The sequence below is a fragment of the Hyaena hyaena genome, unplaced genomic scaffold (genome assembly GCF_003009895.1).
Source record: "Hyaena hyaena isolate Hyena2069 unplaced genomic scaffold, ASM300989v1 scaffold_514, whole genome shotgun sequence".
NCBI classification, from domain to species: Eukaryota; Metazoa; Chordata; class Mammalia; order Carnivora; family Hyaenidae; genus Hyaena; species Hyaena hyaena.
In genome coordinates, this window is record NW_024081146.1 from 770,857 (window position 1) to 790,147 (window position 19,291).

At 39.5% G+C, this 19,291-nt stretch overlaps 1 protein-coding gene across 1 annotated transcript in view; it reads right to left on the reverse strand.

The window, feature by feature from the left end:
- GTF2I (general transcription factor IIi) overlaps positions 1–19,291 on the reverse strand; it is a 109,946-nt gene that overhangs the window by 54,351 nt on the left and 36,304 nt on the right. The window contains exons 6-9 of the mRNA XM_039255204.1: positions 17,626–17,654; positions 15,417–15,471; positions 14,909–14,952; positions 3,516–3,593 (exon numbers count right to left, since the gene is read on the reverse strand). Of these exons, the coding sequence (XP_039111135.1) occupies positions 3,516–3,593; positions 14,909–14,952; positions 15,417–15,471; positions 17,626–17,654 (206 nt within the window). The remainder of the gene's footprint in view (positions 1–3,515; positions 3,594–14,908; positions 14,953–15,416; positions 15,472–17,625; positions 17,655–19,291) is intronic.

The window sequence follows — 19,291 nt, forward strand, 5'->3', positions numbered from 1 at the left end:
GAGCTTAAAACTTTCCATTACAGGGGTGCCTGGGTGCCTCAATTGGTTAAGCATGTGATCAGATCATGATCTCATGGTTCATGGGTTCGAGCGCCGTGTCGGGCTCTGTGCTGACAGCTAGCTCAGAGCCTGGAGCCTGCTTCAGATTCTAGGTCTCCCTCTCTCTCTGACCCTTCCCTGCTCATGCACGCTCTCTCTCTCTCAAAAATAAATGAAACATAACAACAACAACAACAAAAAACCTTTCCATTATGGAAACTAAAAAGTCTAGGTAGCTTCACTGGCAAATTTGACCAAACGAGAACAGAATAATATCAATTCTACCAATAAACTCTTCCAATATATCACTTCCCAATCATTTTACTGAGGCCAATATTACGAAAACCAAATAAATACATTACCAGAAATCACCCAGTATCTCTTAAGAACAAATAATCATACATAAAAAGAGTACATTATAACCAAGTAGGGTTTAGTTCCCCAGTAATACTTGGCTGGTTTAACATGTGAAAATTAGTATCAACCACCAGTTTAACAGACTAAACAAGAAAACCCCATATCATCATCAAGAGACACAGGTAAGACCTTCTACAAATTCAACATCCAATCATCATAAAAACTCTTCCAAAAGTCTGAACACAAGAGAACTGGTGAAGGGCATTACCAAAACCCCACAGCAATCATACTGAAAGATTTCCTTCTAAAACTGGGACCAGGGCAGGGACATCAACCATCACTGCTCCTCTTCAATTACTAGAGGGTCCCAGACAGTGTAATTACATAAGGAAAGGAAACAGAAGAAATAACACCATCTACCTAAAAAATCCTAAAGATTTTACCAAAAAGTTGCAAAAACTAATAAGCCCATGTTAACTACATCACAAGATACAAGGTCAGTATGTGAAAATCAATTGTAGTTTGATGCATTGGCCATAGCTGGAAGCTAAAATGCAAAAGAACAGTAGCATTTACAGTAACACCAAAAAACATTAAACACTTAGATACAAGATCTCACAAACTATGCACTACAGGATCTCTATGCTAAAAACAAAGCACTGATGAATGAAATCTAGGAAAAGCTAAATAGGTAAGATATATAAACCATGCTCATGAATCAGATTAGCTGTTAAGATACTCAACCTGTATTAGCTGTATAGATTCATCATAATCGCTATCAAAATCCCTATAATTTTTAAACAAATCATCAAGCTGACTTTTAAAATTTATATGAAAAGATAAAGGAGCTAAAATAGGCAAAATAATTTTAAAAATTTTAAAAAGAAGAACAATTTTGTACGACACACAATCTGAATTCAAGACTTAACTGGATAGCCACGTGCATAAGCTTGAAACAAGTATTCTGCATACCACACAAAAATTAGACCTAAACTGATCGAAGACCAAAATGTAAGACTACCAATTTTTTTATAAAACATAGATGAAAATCTGTGACTTTGGGTCAAAGATTTCTTATCTATGACACTTAAGGACAATCCATACAATGGGGGGGGGGGCATCACGGGAATCAATAAATTTGACTTCATCATATTGAACTATTTGCAAATCATATCGCAGAGGACTTCTGTTCAGAATATACTTTTATACAGAATATACAAACTCAATTACTAAGAAAAATATCCAAATTGCATGGACTAGATCTCTCAGCTTGCTAGCTCCTACCTCCTTATCATTTCAAACAATCTTTCCTGCAAAATCATCAGATTTCCAACTCTTATTTCTCAGGCATCACCTTTAAATCACTCACACTCAATCTCAAAAGGGGACATAAGAGCTTCCATACTCATGGCTGAGAAGAACACACTGCTAAACAGGCAACAACAAAGACGAAGGCACTTTTTATTTTAAAAATTAAACATAGTCTGTATATTAAAAAGACTATTTTATTAAAATAGTATTTATTAAATGAATTAAACTTTATAAATTAATACACATGTATTAATAGGTACCAAGACCTACTTTTATAAAGGCTAAACAATTTCCAGAATTTTAACTGTTTAATTAAAAACCCACAGAATTATCTCAACAGTCTAGCCATGTGATTACTAATGTCAAAAGCAATAGTGTTCAAAACTGACAAAAATAATGATACTCAATATGAAACGGTTTAATGTATGTTTACAGATACAAATCAGATACAATTACAAATCAGAATAAATTTATTCATTAAACTATTAGAATGCTCCAGAACTGGTGAGGAGTCATATTTTAAAATGAGCTACAACTATTAGGCAAATACAAATTACAACTAAAATGAGGTCTCAGGAGACAACCACTGAAATGGTTAAAAAGAGTTAAGACTGACCAGACAGGTGTCAGCAAAGACATGAACAGCTAGGAATTGCGTGGACACTGCTAGTGGAAATGTAAAATAGTACAAGTGCTGTGCAAAAACATTTGGCAGTTTCTTACAAAGTTAAATACCTACCATGTGTCCCAGCTATTCCATTTCTAGAAATCTACTCAAGAGAAATGAAGGAATATTTCCACACAACAATTTGCACACAAAAGTTCACAGCAATTGTGTTTTTAACAGCCCCCAAAAGCAGACACAACCAAAATGTCCATTAACAGACAAAGGGACAAACCTGTAGAATAGCCAAGCAATAGAGTAATACTCAGCAAAACAATGGAATTAGCTAGTGATACATGCAACACTGTGGGTAAATTACAAAACAATTACGTGGAATGAAAGAAGTTGCCCCCCATCCCAACAAAACAGTACATACTTTATAAGGATTCCACTTATATAAAGTTCTAAACAATGGAAACTAATCTAAAATGACAGAGAACAGATCAGTATTTGGCGGGGGAGGGCAGTGATTTTCATAGAACACAAGAAAACTTGAAGGTTATAGAAATGTCATTATCTTGATTGCAGTGAAAACAGTTTTGTCCGTATGTAAAGAAAACAAAACACATCAGATTTTATACTTTAAATACTTTAATGTATTTTATGCATCTATAAAAACAAAGCAGGCTATAAAATATCAAACACGTTCTTCTAAACTCAAATCCAAAATGTGTGAAAATAGGCTGCATAATGTGAACTACAGCCTTCAATTCCTCCCTAATAAGCAAGCCAAAGACAGGGAACAGTGACCAGTAACAGCTAGTATTTATTACTGTCTTACCTTTTATAGATTTCTAAGATAAAGAAAATGCTTACACAGGCATTTTGTGCTGCACAGATAGAGGCATCCAAGATTCAGAAGACCTCTTGTGCCTCGCACTAGAAACTAGAGTTGAATTCTAAATTGTGCCCCAACTTTTGCTTGTCCTTTTAAGAACATTAATGGCTATTTTACATTTCTGCTTTAGATTACTTATCTCACTGGCACATTTTTGAAATCCATTTTACTGTAGTGATAAGTTATAACCACACATGCCAGTCACACAATCAATAAAAAAGTATTTAAGGAATTCAGACATTTGATAAATCTGAATTTTCACCGCTGATGATTTTTGGAAAGAAAACCTGTATGAAATAGTATTACCTTGAATGTTATATTGATAGTAATCAGGATCTTCTGATTCTTCCTTTACAGTCACAGCCGCCATTTCCAGGGAAATACCTACAAAAGCAAATGCAATTATATACTTACACTTTAGGGCATGCGGTTAGACGGTGTAGGAAAATCTCTTCTGACCTAATAATTCAGAGTAATGCATATGTAAAGACTGAAAGAACAGAAGCTTGCTAGGTAGCTACCCCTAGCTATCCTTAGCCAAAATCTAAAACCCCAACCTACACAACGTTGTAACTGTGACTAATTTTCTGGGATTATTTGCTGCTAAATTTTTTTCTCTGACATTCGTATCTTTGGAATTGAAGAAAATTAGTCATACTCTCTTTTCACTCAACATTAAAAATGCTTCTACAGGGGTGCCTAGCTGGCTCACTCAGGAGAGCACACAACTCCTTCTCTCATGGTCATGAGCTCAAACCCCACCATAGGCGTAGAGCTTACTTAAAGGCAAAAACAAAACAGAATGAAACAGAAACGTTTACCAACCACTGAAAATCACTTATAACATCAAGTATAATGACTCATAACTCTGCAGTTAAGATGACATATTTTTAAATCATTTTAATAAGAAATAGATTTTTTTTTTAATCCTAATACATCCCTTCATTAACAAGGGTACAAAGTATACCTTTCTGCACAATACCTTGCCTACAGTTAGGACAGATCATTTGACGTGGGCCTCTGTGGCTAGACATGAAGGAGCACGTACTGCACAACTCCACACGCAGGAAGGCCAACCACAACCATATGGTCCTCTGATGAACTTAATACTGAGCCGGTGCCATGTGACTTGAGAAATGTGTAGGTAAGTGATTCAACTTAAGAAATAGCTCAAAAAGAGCTAGCCTGACACATTAAAAGCAGTTACCAATGGGAAATGGATCTGCTTCCCATGATGGCAGCAGGGAACGTGTCTGAAACCGCCCTGACTCTGCAGGTCATCTCTTTACTACGTCAGTGGTCATCAGCAAAGGTTAAGAGAAATCACGGCAAACAAAAAAGGCAGATCCACTGGGGACTCAGATCCTTCAGGAAGGAAGGTTTGGGTCACCTCACCAGGTAAAGGTCAAGAACCTTACCCGCTAAGGTCTTGAATGAACGCAAAAGAAGAAATACAATATAATGGGTAATGGATTAGGAAGGTATGAATTTTTGTGACACGCTGTGGAAATGTGAACACTGTACATATTTTCTTCCTGGTTAGGAGTATGTCTTTGGGCAAACACAATGTACCTGGATATATAAACTGTTCTCCCTTCTCTGCATTGTTATTTTACGAAAGTTTTGTTAGGTCTCCTTTGCCGCTTAGCCTTTAGAAAAAAAGAATATTCAAACAGGCTGAGCATGAATATGAGACATAAATAATGCAGCTCACGCATGGGCACTACGCAGGCTCCCCGAGAAGGGGACAGTAACTGTGGAACAATGGAACGCCTCATTTTGGGGAGACAGCAAAACTGGAGGACTCTGCAGGAAGAAAGCTACACCCTAGGAGATGGGAACAGTGTTCTTTTGTTCTAGGGAAGCCCAAACACGTCGGGAGGGTGTGAATTAGCAGCCACAGGGGCAGCAGCCGGTGCGGTCCATAGGCGGCTGTCCCAGTTCCAGACGCCCTCCCAGGCTCTGCTGGAGTCTGGACCACAAACCAGTTTGGCTCCTCGCAGAAACTCCCCCGGGAACACAACGGGAGGATGGTGGGAGGCCAGAGATGAGAAACTGAACCCACAACTTCCTTTCGGCTTCTTGTCTGCATCTCGTTCCAATCGGGGTCACTCACTGCCGGTACCCCCTCCAATCTGGTAAAAGCAGACCTTTCCCATAGCAAGAGCCAAGACCCACCGGAAAATCCGTCTAACCCCCGCAGAACCAGGTCTAACGTGGCATCTCAGACAGCAGTACCATCCAGAGCCCCCACCTCACAAGTCAAAAGTAGAGCCTCAGGGGTGGCAGCCAGTTCCTTGAGTCATTACTCGGGATTCCTTAGCACACTCCTTATTACAACGTTAATAATTAACCTCTACATGAAATTCTCTCCACTCAATGGGGCGCCTGGGTGGCTCAATCGGTTAGCATCTGACTTCGGCTTAGGTCATGATCTCATGGTTCATGGGTTTGAAGCCCACGTCGGGCTCTGTGCTGACAGCTAGCTCAGAGCCTGGAATCTGCTTCAGATTCTGTGTCTCCCTATCTCTCTGACCCTCCCCTGCTCATGCTGTCTCTCTCAATTTCTCAGAAATAAATAAAACATTAAAAAATTAAAAATAAATAAATTCTCTCCACTCAAGAAATATATAAAAAATTAAATAAGGGACACCTGGGTGGCTCAGGCCTCCAAGTCTTGATTTCAGCTCAGGTCACGATCTCACCATCTTGAGATCAAGCCCTACATTGGGCTCTGCACTGACATGGAGCCTGCTTGGGATTCATTCTCTCTCTGCCCTTCCCAAAATCGTATGGGCTCTCTTTCTCAAAATAAATAAATAAGCATTAAAAACTGAAAATGGAAATATTAAAAGAAATTACAGGATAAATTAAGAATATAAAGATACAAAGTACAGGGAGAAAAAAGAAACCCCTAGAATAATAATGCTATTGTATCTACAAAGATGGTTAAAGAATTCAGTAAAATATGATCTTTCTCAATTCAGCATGTTTATCTTTAGATATAAACTATTCAAGAGATGACTCTACGAATAAAAGGGAGAAAACAATTTGCAAAATGATGATTTAGGTGCAATCAACTAAAAGCTAAACAGAAAACTGAGATTTCCTGTGGCATGAAAAAAACACATGAAAAATCTTCTATAAAACAATGTAATAGATTCAAACGCTTCCTGCCATTAAAGATATTCAGCACTATCCTTCTTGCAGATCTCCCAAAAAACAGATACTAGGCCTGTCTCTAACACACACAAAAGTTCTTGCGCTCTCTCTACCCCAACCCCAACCTCTCTCTCACACATGCACGCACCCACACACAGGCACAATTATAACAGCTTCCCCTTTCCCCAACTATTCACCCCAAATGCCATTAGAAAGCACTGAGCAAGGCAGGAGCAGCACCGGAGAGGTTCAGGGCAGCAGAGTAGGGCTGGGGAGGGAGAAGCACACTCACCCGAGGAGCAGGGGAAACAGACTGAGGGCCTTCGGAGGCCGAGGCCAATGAGGGGGCAGGGAGGGGTGCAGACAGCCTGACAAGCAAGGTCAAAGCGGGGGTGTGGGCAGCAGAGTTGGCAGGGAGACGTGGGTTAGACAACAGGTCATGGGTCAAATGAAGAAAACAGACTAAAAGTATCTGGGTGACATGACTCTCATTGGAACAGAGGGTATTATACAGGAAAAGGAGGGGAAAATCCTTTGGGATGTTAAGAGAAGAACGGAAGACATGGGCATGAAAAACTATAGATGTAAATAAATGTATGTATAATATTTATGTGTATGTAAACTCCCCCTGCACACAGATTCCTGAGCCGTGCCCACTGGGAAGCAGTAACTTCCCAATGGCAACAAACACACCTCGCACCAAGATATCCTTCTCCTCAGAAAGGACCCAGGGATGGCTGATCTAGGGCTGCATTAGAGAAAGAGTATGAGGAACCTTGACCACATAGTACTGCAAGAAAGGAAGTTCTTAAAGATTATGACAATATTTTCAGGGCGCCTGGGTGACTCAGTCAGTTGTGTCCAACTCTTGATTTTGGCTCAGGTCATGATCTCATGGTTTGTGAGTTCGAGCCCTACCACGATGACAGCGTGGGGCCTGCTTGGAATACTCTCTCTATCCCACTCTCTCTCAAAATAAATAAATAAACTTAAAAAAAATGATGGGGATGTTTTCAAATAACATAATGGACCAGAAAAGGGCATAGGACATCTTGAAGTGGCTCCCAACAGCCAAAAAGTATTATTTACAAATCAAAATAAATAACGAAAATAATGGATTGAATAATAAAATAGAAATACCTGAGTGTACTCTAACATAAATAAATTGATTTTAATTGAAAGCTTGATGAGGGGTGGCATATATTTCAATAGTCTCAGAGAAATTCTCACAAATGTAATTACTACAAAGGAAGAGAGAGTAAATTCACATTGCAAAAGCCCTGCAAAACCAACTGATGACATAAATAACAACAATGGTAAATAAAGAGATCAAGATGGGTGCCTGGGTGGCTCAGTCAACTGACCATCCAACTTTGGCTCAGGTCATGATCTCGTGGTTCGTGAGTTCAAGCCCCATGGTCGGGCTGTGTTGACGGCTCAGGGCCTGGAGCCAGCTTCTGATTCCGTGTCTCTCTCTCACTCTATTCCTCCCCGCTTGCACTCTGTCTCTGTCCCTCTCTCTCTCTCTCTCTCTCTCTCAAAAATAAACATTAAAAAAATTTTTTTAAATAATAAATAAAGGGATCAAGAGAAATCAGCTTCCACCGGATATGCACTAAAAGTATCACTTTTATAAAAAATTAAACTGCATCATATGAATCTATGAGAAAACATAAATACTTCCTTCAAAAGTGGCCAGGTTACAGAAGACCCAGAAAGACTAGGAAATGACTCCAGACTGAAGAAGCCATTAACGAACACAATGGCAAAACTTGAGAAAGGGCTGAGAATCAGATGGGAGTAACTTATTTGCCTTATTTTGATGACTGTACTATAGCAATGTGGGACCATATCCTAGGCTGTAAGAATCATAAACTACAGCAGTTAAAAGAGTGACAGGGCACCATATTGGCAACTTACTGTCCAATGGAAGAGGAAAAACTTCCTCACATAGTACGTGGTTCTCTAAAACTCTGCAACAATTTCAAAATTTAACCCTTTAAAAAATTTAAAGAATTACAAATATTATTCATCTATTTCCCGTGGTAGCATCTAAGTAATTAGCAGCCTGTCCTCAACACTTATCAGCATACACATACGTATGACCCAACTGTGTTGAATGGCAACAAGGAATTATACTGATGGAGCGGTCTATAGGCTAAATGCCATTTTTGTAAGGCAGCAATGGGGAAAAGAATATATGCACCTTAAAATGCTAACAGAGGGGCGCCTGGCTGGCTCATTAGCTAGAGCATGCAACTTCTTTTTTTTTTTTTTTTATGTTTATTTCTTTGTTTTTGAAAGAGAGAGAGAAAGAGAGCACAAGCAGGGGAGGGGCAGAGAGAGAGGACAACACAGAATCTGAAACAGGGTCCAGGCTCTGAGCTGTCTGCACAGAGACTGATGGGGGGCTCGAACCCACGGACCGTGAGATTATGACCTGAGCCAAAATCAGATGCTTAACTGATTGAGCCACCCAGGTGCCCCAGGCATGCAACTCTCGATCTCGGGGTTGCGAGTTTCAGCCTCATGTTGGGTGCAGAGATTACTTAAAAAAAAAAAAATCTTAAAAAAAACAAAATAAAATAAAATAGTAAGAAATACAAAAATAGGAAGAAATACCAAAGCATCATCCATTAGAAAGCAACAATTTAAACAGTTATCAAGAATTTTTAAACCTATGGCACCTGGGTGGCTCAATCAGTTGAGCATCCCTTGATTTGGGCTCAGGTCATGATCTCATTGCTTGTGAGTTCGAGCCCCGCATCGGGCTATGTGCTGACAGCATGGAGCCTACATGGGATTCTGTCTCCTATCTCCCTCTCACTCTCTCTAACTTGCTCACTGGTGCATACCCTCTCTCTAATATAAATTAATTAAAAAAAAAAGAAGAACTCTTAAACCTGTTTCTCCCTGTTCTTTGCAGAGTATGAGCAGAATGTTTGCCATCTGCTGGCTAAACTTCATCTTTCTTGGATTTTTATCTACATTTCCTTAACTAGACTTAGCATTTTCCCTTGCTTCTAGAATCTTTGATTGTTTATTTTTTGGATTAGCTCTTTGTCAATAAAACACAACTTGCAAATAGCCACTCCCTATGTCTCACATGTCCTTTGCCACATTTTGGCTGACCTTGCCATTCTTAATCTTTAATTCTATCTTAGTCAAACATACTGCTTAGAAAGCACTCAAAGGACTAATTTTTTTTCAAATGCTTTTAATTCTAAACTTTTATTATATCTGTAATTCTTTACGAAGTAAAGTCAAACTATCGGTATTTTGTTTTCCATTTTCTAGTTGATTCTCTGGTGTTCTACATCCATAATCACATGTACAAGTTAATGGTGTCCTTCACTTTCTAATCACCTACACCTCATGCTTGTACTGGTTTGTACTAGAATACTGGTAAGAAACTGGTGAAAAGGTGCTTCTTTATCTTACAAAGAATGCTTCTGGTGGTTCACTGTTAAACACAACGATGGAGGGGGCGCCTGGCTGGCTCAGTGGGTTAAACATCCGACTTATGCTCAGGACATGATCTCGTGGTTGACGGGTTGCACCCCCGTGAAAGACTCTGTGCTGACGGATTCTGTGTCTCCCTCTCTCTCTGCCCTCCCACACTCTCTCTCTCAAAAATACATAAACATTTAAAAAATTAAACACAATGATGGGCTGGCATGTACAATTATGTATGATAGCCTGACACATCTGGTTAAGGATTTCTGCTGCCTTTTTTCTCATCTACTTGGATGATATACTATTTCTTTTTTTTTTTTTTTTTTTTATATTTTTATTTATTTCTAGGAGAGAGAGAGACAGCGTGAACAGGGGAGGGTCAGAGAGAGAGGGAGATACAGACTCCGAAAAAGGCTCCAGGCTCTGAGCTGGCAGTCAGCACAGAGCCCGACGCGGGGCTCAAACCCACGAACCGCAAGATCATGACCTAAGCGAAAGTCAGATGCTTAACCGACTAAGCCACCCAGGCGCCCCAATTATTTCTGATTATTTCAGTAACATGAGAAAGGAAATTTAGAGATTTTCTTATCTCATCCTTGCATTCTTAGGTGAATCTTAAGTCTGAAATTCACTGTACAAGGTAATTTGTTTTTAAAGATTTTTTAAAAGTTATCTTTCTACTTAAGGTGGGACTCAAACCTACAAGCCTAAGATTGAGAGTTGCACGTTGTACCAATTGAGCCAGACAGGAGCCCCAAGATCATTTTTTAACCAACTTGAGAGTATAGTAAAAGCCTCACAAATGACAGGTTCTGCTGCAGCAAGACTTTGGATAGGACAAAACTTCCATCCTCTGCAGGGAGGTCAATCTGAAGATGTCACTTTTTATCAATGATACAAAATTGTATTTTGTACAATTGAAATTTCTGGACCGCAACTGTAGCTTATGCTCAGGTTATATAGTTTACATAGGATTCAATGTAACAAAAATGCAATAAATGTCCATTTTTGGTTGCCAATCACTAAAACTAATTCTTAGATGTATTCTCGGCAATAATATGATGATCTTTTAAAGTTATGTATTTTTTTTTTTTAATATTTTTAAAAACGGGGGGAATGCCTAGTGGCTCAGTCGGTTGAACATCCAACTTCAGGTGAGGTCATGATCTCACAGTTCGCGAGATGGAGCCCCACATTGGGCTCACCACTGTCAGCCTGTGAGCACAGAGCCTGTGCAGATCTTCTGTCCCCGTGGTCTTTGTTACCCCCCCCAAACAAGTACTTTTTTAAAAAATAAATAAAAAATAAAGTTATGTATTATTTTTAAAGACTAAGTTGCTGTCATTCATAGAACCAGACTAACAAAAGATCCTAACAATAAAATTGTAATCAAGTTGGGAAGAGCTGCATGTTTTATAAATAAGCAGAATCACTTGCACCCTAGAAATGGGACATGGGAAGAAGCAAACATTTAATTAAAATATGCAAGACCATGCTCAGTACTGAAAGGATGTGAACAGTAAAAATCAACTTAAATATATGGCAAAAGTGGGAAAGGGAAAAAGGTACTGGAGACAGTAAAAAAAAATGAGATCCTCATTTTCCATATGTTAATGGAGAACAAAAACCAAACCTCAGAACGACAGGAGATACAGTGCTGCTGGTCTAAGGCTGGGTGGGCCAAGGGGACAGGACTGAAGGTGCAGAAGTACACTGGTCACCTGCTGTCTGACAGCTGAGGCAATCCCATGGAGGAAGGAGAGCTTTTCAACAACAGGTGCTGGGGCGCAGGGTGTCTGCACAAAAGGATGAAATCAGACCCTCCCTTCCAACAACCACAACAATGAACTCAAAACAGATCTTAGGTTTAAATGACTTAAAACTATACAGTTCAAGAAAAACGCAGTAAGCGAGAAATTCTTCATTGACCTCAAATTAGGCAAAGATTTTAGGTTTTCTGGAGTAACACCCAAAGTACAAGTGATAAATGAAAAATCTGAAAAACTAAACTGCATCAAAATCAAAATGCTTTTAAGGCTTCAAAGGACACCATTAAGCAAATGAAAAGACAAGCCACAGAGTAAAAAAATGTATCTGTAAAACATTATTTATAATTTTAAAAATCTAGATTATATAAAAGAACTCTTACAAGTAACACATAAAAAATAAAAAAAGAGAAAAAAAAGGAGAAAGAGAAAAGAATAAAATCTTGCCATTTGTGACAACATGGATGGACCTACAGGGTATTATGTTATGTGAAATAAGTCAGAAAGACAGAACTGTATGATTTCACTGTTGTGTGGAATCTAAAAAGCAAAACAAATGAGCGAACAAAAACCAAATAGATTCAAACACAGAAAACAAACTGGTGGTTGCCATAGCGGAGTTGAATGGGGCGATGGGCAAAATAGGTGAAAAAGATTAAAAGGTATAAACACTCAGTTACAAAATATATGTCAATGTGATAAAAAGTACAGCATAGGGAATACAGTTAATATTATAATAAAGTTTATGATGAGAGACGGGGACAGTTGGGGACTATAATGAGTAATATATAAAATTATCAAATCACTATGTTGTACACCTGAAACTAATAACACTGTATGTCAACTTAGTACTTCAATAAATTACATAACCAAAAAGAAAAAGAAAACAACATAACTAAAGAACGACCCAAAGATTTAAAAAGACATTTCCATAGTAGCACAAGATAGTATCATAATACTAGAATTCTCAGGGGGCACCTGGGTGGCTCAGTCAGTTAAACGTCTGGCTTCGGCTCAGGTCATGACCTCGCAGTTCATGGGTTCGAGCCCCGTGTCGGGCTCTGTGCTGACTGCCAGTTCAGAACCTGGAGCCTGTTTCAGATTCCGTGTCTCCCTCTCTCTCTGACCCTACCCTGCTCATGCTATCTCTCTCTCAGAAATAAATTTTAAAAAAAACATTAAAAAAAAAGAAAAAAGAAAGAAAACATTAAAAATTAAAAAAAAAAACAACATTTCCTCAAAGGTAATGTATGAATAGCTAATGAGCACATAAAATGATGGTCAACATTATTAGCAAAAGGTAATTAAACAAGACTTTTTTGTTTTTACTGTTCATTTCTTTTTGAAAGACAGAGTGGGGTGGGGGGGCAAAGAGAGAGGGAGACACAGAATCTGAAACAGGCTCTGGCTCTGAGCTGTCAGCAGAGAGCCAATGTGGAGCTCGAACCCACAAACTGCGAGATCATGACCTGAGCCCAAGTCAGACACTTAACCAACTGCCCCAGGAAAATGCAATTAAAACCACAATTCTAGGCCATTCTAGAAAGAAAAACGACAGAGACAGTAAGTAAAAAGATCAGTGATGAATGGCCAGGTGTTCAAGAAGAGAGATGGAAGAACAGGCAGGGGACAGAGGAGCTTCAGAGCAGTAGTACTATTCTGTAGAATACTATAGTACTGGATACCACTCATCATACATTTATCAAAACCCACAGAATGCACAAGACTGAACCGGAAGGTAAACTAAGGAGTCTGGGTAATAATGGTTCATCATTTTCAATAGCACTTTGATGTGGGATATTAATAGTTTGAGGGGGAGGTATTGCTGGGGGGATGGGTAGAAGATATATGAAAACACCCTCTATACTTAATGTTCAATTTCATTGAGAATTTAATAAAACTGCTCTTAAAAATAAAACACTTATTTAAAAGTGCACAAATAAAAACAAACCCCACACCCATACACAATGAGATACCACTTCACATTCACTAGAATTACTATGATCAAAAAAGAGACAATACCATGTGTTGGCCAAGATACGGAGAAAGTGAAACCTGCATACACTGCCGCTAAGAAAATGCAGACACTCTGGACAACGATCTGTCAGCTGCTTGACTAGGTAGGCACGGAGTTAGCAAAGAACGAGCAATTCGCTCCTGGGTATCTACCCAAGGGAAATGAAAATGCTGTCTCCACACGAAGACAAGTTTATAAGTGTTCCTAGCCACCCGTGTTTTTAGGACAGCCAAAAGGAGGAAACAGCTCAAATGTCCAGCAGTGGCACATGGCGAAAGAAAAGGTAGTACAACCCATCAGTGGGGTAACACGCAGATATAACCCTATGACTACCATCAAAGACGATGCAGAGTAAAAGAATCAAAATGCAAAACCCCACATAATGTAGGATCCCACTCATGTGAAATATCCAGATAAACCTGCAAAACCCAAAAAGGAGACTAATGGCAGGAACTGGGTTTCCATCTGGGCACCAGCTTTCCATTTAAGATGACACAAATGTTCCAAAATTACACTGTGGTGATCCCTGCAAAACTCGACACAGGTACTCAGCATCACTAAATTTTCTATTTAGGGCAGGTAAATTCAATAGCATGGAACCTGTATCTCAATAAAGCTATCCAAAAATATCTATGTAAAGTAACGCTAAAAGCACGACATTGAAAAATAAGGAATTCAGGGGTGCCCGGTGCCTCAGCTGGTTAAATACACTACTTAGGCTCAGGTCCTGAGTTCGAGCCTCACATCAAGCTTCCTGCTATCATCACAGAGTCTGCTTTGGATCCTGTCCCCTCCCTGTTTCTGCCCCTCCCACCCACTCACGCTCACCCTCCCTCTAAAATAAGTAAATAAATGTTAAAAAATAAAATAAAATAAGACAAAATAAAATAAAACAAAACAAAACAAGGAATTCAACACCAAAACCAGCTTCACACACAGTGTCCTTGGAGAGCAGAAAGAGGAGTGCAGGCGGGAAGGGACAGTAAGAGGACACTTGATGGGCTTGTAGAAAAAGCACTGTAGACAGATGACAGTTTACAGTATTATTCCTATACAACTGGGGGGAAACCTAATAATAAATTTTGTTTATAAATGGGTAATTAGCAACAAACCTCTGGCTAACAGTTAGTAACTTTTTAGGTGTTAAGCATAATAATGTCACCAGTGGGATGGATTTGTTCTGTCTGCTTCTCATCAAAGCATTACAGGAAATAGTGTGTCAAAATACAACCTTCTAAGTTAAGGAACAGGCTTCCTTACTTAAATTTCATGAGGCTTCTGACAGCACGAGTACATACCAGAATCTTCTGTGGGTTCAGTTTTCACCTTGATGGGGCCACAGCTGAAAGGAAAAGAAGGTGGGATAAAGCAGGGTGCAGGTGAGGGCCGGCCACACAGCAGTCGGGAACTCACCTGACCAAGCTCAAGGCAAACCTGACTTAACTTTAAATGTACGTATTTGTTTCTTGCACATATATAATTTGTTACCTGAATTGAGTACTTTAATTCCAACCGACTTTTTGGGGAACACAGCCTAACAACGTATAATAGCACAGTAACTTGCAAATTCTACTTTATTACAAGGCCCTCCTATTCCCCCTGTGGCTATCAATCTATCATATTAGCTTCCCCCAGGAAGTACTCAGTCAAAAACTGCATTTTCATAGGACTCCAAATCAATCAGCTGAATATAAAACTTCAAGATGTGTGATATGGGCCTTTTTAACATTCTACTACCTCAAAATCCTAAAAACTAAAAATCGTTCTGGTATGGAAGTTTATTCGTACTGATGAACAATGTTTTACCTTCCACCTGGAGACAGCATTGACCTTTCAGCATCTGTCACCATCACTCGACCACCTATGTTAAAAAAAAAAAAAGAGAGAGATTTAGGTTTTTCAAACACTTTCAATAGGACTAATATTCCCAAGGTCCTAGGCAGGGGCAGGGGGCGTCCAGCTGGAGTGAGTACCTGGTGACTCCACACAACAATGTCCTTTATCCTCCCCTGTAAGGAAGGGAAATGGAAATGGGAGAACAATCCTGACGGCATTCATCCAAACACCAGCCAGCACCCTCCCCCCTTCAGGAAAAAGCTCCCATTTTCCCCATTGAAATAAATAAAACAATGTACTGTTATTCTGGCAATGGAGAAGACGCCTCTACGGATGCAACAGGGCTGATAAACATTTCTATTACACCTCCATCTGGTTCACAAGGACGCAAAGCTGTGACCGGCTAACAGCTACAGGGCTTTTATTTGGGGGTGATGAAAATGCTCTGGAATTAGATTGTGGTGATGGTTGTCCATCTTGTGAAGACACTAAAAACCAATGAACTGTACACACATATTTAAAAAAAGAAAAAAAAAAGCATGAATTTTATGTTTTAAAAAAAAGAAAAGGAAAAAAGAGAGCAACGCCACCACATGCCGATGAAGATGTATAATAAGCGGAACTCTCTCACTTCTGGGGGACTGTCAGATGGAGTGAATCACACTGAAGACCAGTTTGGCGCTGTCGTAAATACAGAACTACCATTTGCCACTCCAAATTTAGGTATTTACCGAAACGTATGTCCATATAAAGACGTGCCTTCAAACATTCACAGCGGCTTTCTTTATAATTAAGGCCAAGAAATGGGAACCCAATTTTTCATGGGCAAGTGAATGAGTAAACAAGTGGTGGTATAGCTAGACAGTATGGAGTACTAATCAGTAAAATCATGACCTACTGATACAAAGCACAATAAGGATCAATCTCGAAATAAAAGGCAAAACCAGGGACGACTAAGGGGCCAGTCAGTAAGCATCCAACTTTTGTTTTCAGCTCAGGACATGATCTCACAGGGGTCGTAAGGTCGAGTCCTGCGCTGCGCTTTGTGCTGCAACAGGGAGCCTACTTGGGATATTCTCTCTCTCTCTCCCTCTCTCCTTCCCCGCCTCTCTCTGCTCCTCCCTTGCTCACACTTGCTTCTGGAAAACCAAAAAAGTACTTACTATGATTCCATTTGTATTTTAAAAACCTAGAAAATTCAGAGCGCCTAGGTGGCTCGGTTGGTTGAGCATCCAACTTCAGCTCAGGTCACGATCTCATAGTTCGTGGGTTTGACTCCTGTGTCAGGCTCTGTGCTGACAGCATGGAGCCTGCTTGGGATTCTCCCTCCCTCTCTCCCTCTGCCCCTCCCCTGCTCATGTGCATGCTCTCTCTCAAAATAAATAAATAATCTCTAAAATCTGGAAACATAACCCCATTAAAATCACAACTTTCCAATTACTTTGCGAGTTGGTATGATAAAAGAGTCGTCATACAAACCCACCTGCTTGCACCACCTAGCATAAAACATCCTACAGAAACATAATTTAGGGGCAACTGGGTGGCTCAGTTGGTTAAGTGTCTGACTTCAGCTAAGGTCATGATCTTGCAGTTCTTGCGTTCAAGCCCTGTATCAAGCTCTGTGCTGACAGCTCAGAGCCTGGAGCCTGCTTCAGATTCTGTTGTCTCCATCTCTCTGTCCCTCCCCCACTCACACTCTCTCTCTCAAAAATAAACATTAAAAAAAAATTTTTTTTTTTAAGAAACATAATTAACAACCAGGTCTTGATGTTTCAAAAGAGGTTTCTAAAACAGAAGACTTCAAAAACTACAAATGGCAGATTAAAACTAATCTAGAATACTTCAAGGAAAAAATACTGATTAAGAAAAAAGTCAAAATTTTAATTTAAGAGAGGCAATAAATCTTCTTTGTCAATCTTAAGAAGGACATCTACAAAAACCCAACAGCTAACAAATGGCAAAAGCCTGAATGTCCTCCTCCTAACATTGAGAGGGCAAGGTCTGCTACTGCCACTTCCATTTGCTATTGTATTGAACATTCTTGCTACAAAAACAAGATTAAGAAATACAAAGTATTCAGATTGCAAAGAGGTAAACCGTCCTGAGTGACACACAAGACCCACTATGCAGAAAGCCGAGAAACAAACAAGCAGGGTCAACAAACCTGCAACAAAAATGCCAACGAATTTCTGGGGAGAAAGGACAGTCCTTTCAAAAAACTGCTGGAATGCTTGGATAGCCACACGCAAAAAGCTGAATTTATACCTTTCCAATGCGCCATAATAAAAAAATTAGCTCAAAACTGACCGCAGGGGCGCCTGAGTAACTCAGTCAGCTACCTGGGTGGCTCAGTCAGCTAAATGTCAGACTCGATTTCAGCTCAGATCATGACCTCAGTTTGTGAGGCTGAGCCTGCTTCGGGCTCTGCGCAAACACAGAGCCTCCTTGGGATTCTCTAGCTCCCTCTCTGGCCTCCTCCTACCCAATGTGTGCGCTCACTCTCTCTCAAAGCTATATAAATATTAAAGAAAGAAACCACAATACAAAACTGACCACTGATCTAAATGTAACAATTCAGGCTATAAAACTTCTAGGAAAAAAACATGACATCTTCACAACATTGTGTTAGGCAACAATCTTATATAAAAGATCAAAAGCACAAGTGATAAAATAAATTGGGCTTTGCAAAAATTAAAAACTTTTGTTCCAGAAGCGCCTGAGTGGCTCAGTCTGTAGAGTGTCCAACTTCGGCTCAGGTCATGATCTCACGGTTCGTGGGTTCGAGCCCCGCATCAGGATCTGTGCTGACAGCTCAGAGCCTGGAGCCTGTTTTGGATTCTGTGTCTCCCTCTCTCTCTGACCCTCCCCTGCTCACGCTGTCTGTCTGTCTGTCTATCTCTCTCTCAGAAATACATAAAAAAACATTAATGAAACAAATTAAAAAAAATCAAAGGGTACTGTCAAAAGACAACGTGTAAAACTGCAGAAAATATCTGTATCAAAAATATGTAAGAACTTTTACAACTCAGTAATAAAAACACAAACAACTTTGTGGAAAGGACCCCAACATATTAAAACGCGTGGAAAGGACCAGAATAGACCTTACTCCAATGAATGAATATACAGAATGGTCAATAAGCACATGAAAAGATGTGCAACATCACTAGTCATTCAGGCTATGCACATCAAAACCACACTGAGACCGCTTCACACCCATTAGGATCGTTAAGACCAAAAACACACTAACAAGTGCTGACAGGGACAAGGTGGAACCCTCAGACAGTGCTGGCAGGAACAGAAAATGGTGCAGGCCGCTGGAGAGCAGGGTGGCAGTTTTTTTAAAGCTAAACGTAAAATCAGTCTATGACCCAGCAATTCTACTCCTATGTATATATCTCCAAAGGAAATTAGAGTATATGTCCAGACAAAAACTTGTTCAAGTATGTTCACAGTAGTAACAGCCAAGTGGAATCTATCAGGCAGGTTCTACCGACCCGTGAATGGATACACAACTGGTATATTCATACACAGGGATGCTCACCATTCAGCAAGAAAAAGCAAACAACTACTGATATACCCACGATCTAGATGAGCCTCAAATGAATTATGTTGAGCAAAAAAAATAATCTCAAAGGGATACATCTGTAGAGCTAATTTATGTAACATTTGTGAAATAACAGGGAGGAGGATAAAAATATTCTAAAATTAGACTGCAACAATGGCTGTGAAACTTTTTAAACTTTATCATTGTAAATTTACCAGAGCCCACTGAATTGTATGCTTAAAACGGAAATGTTATGGCATGCCCATTATATCTTAACAAAGCTTCTTTTTTTTTTTTTAAT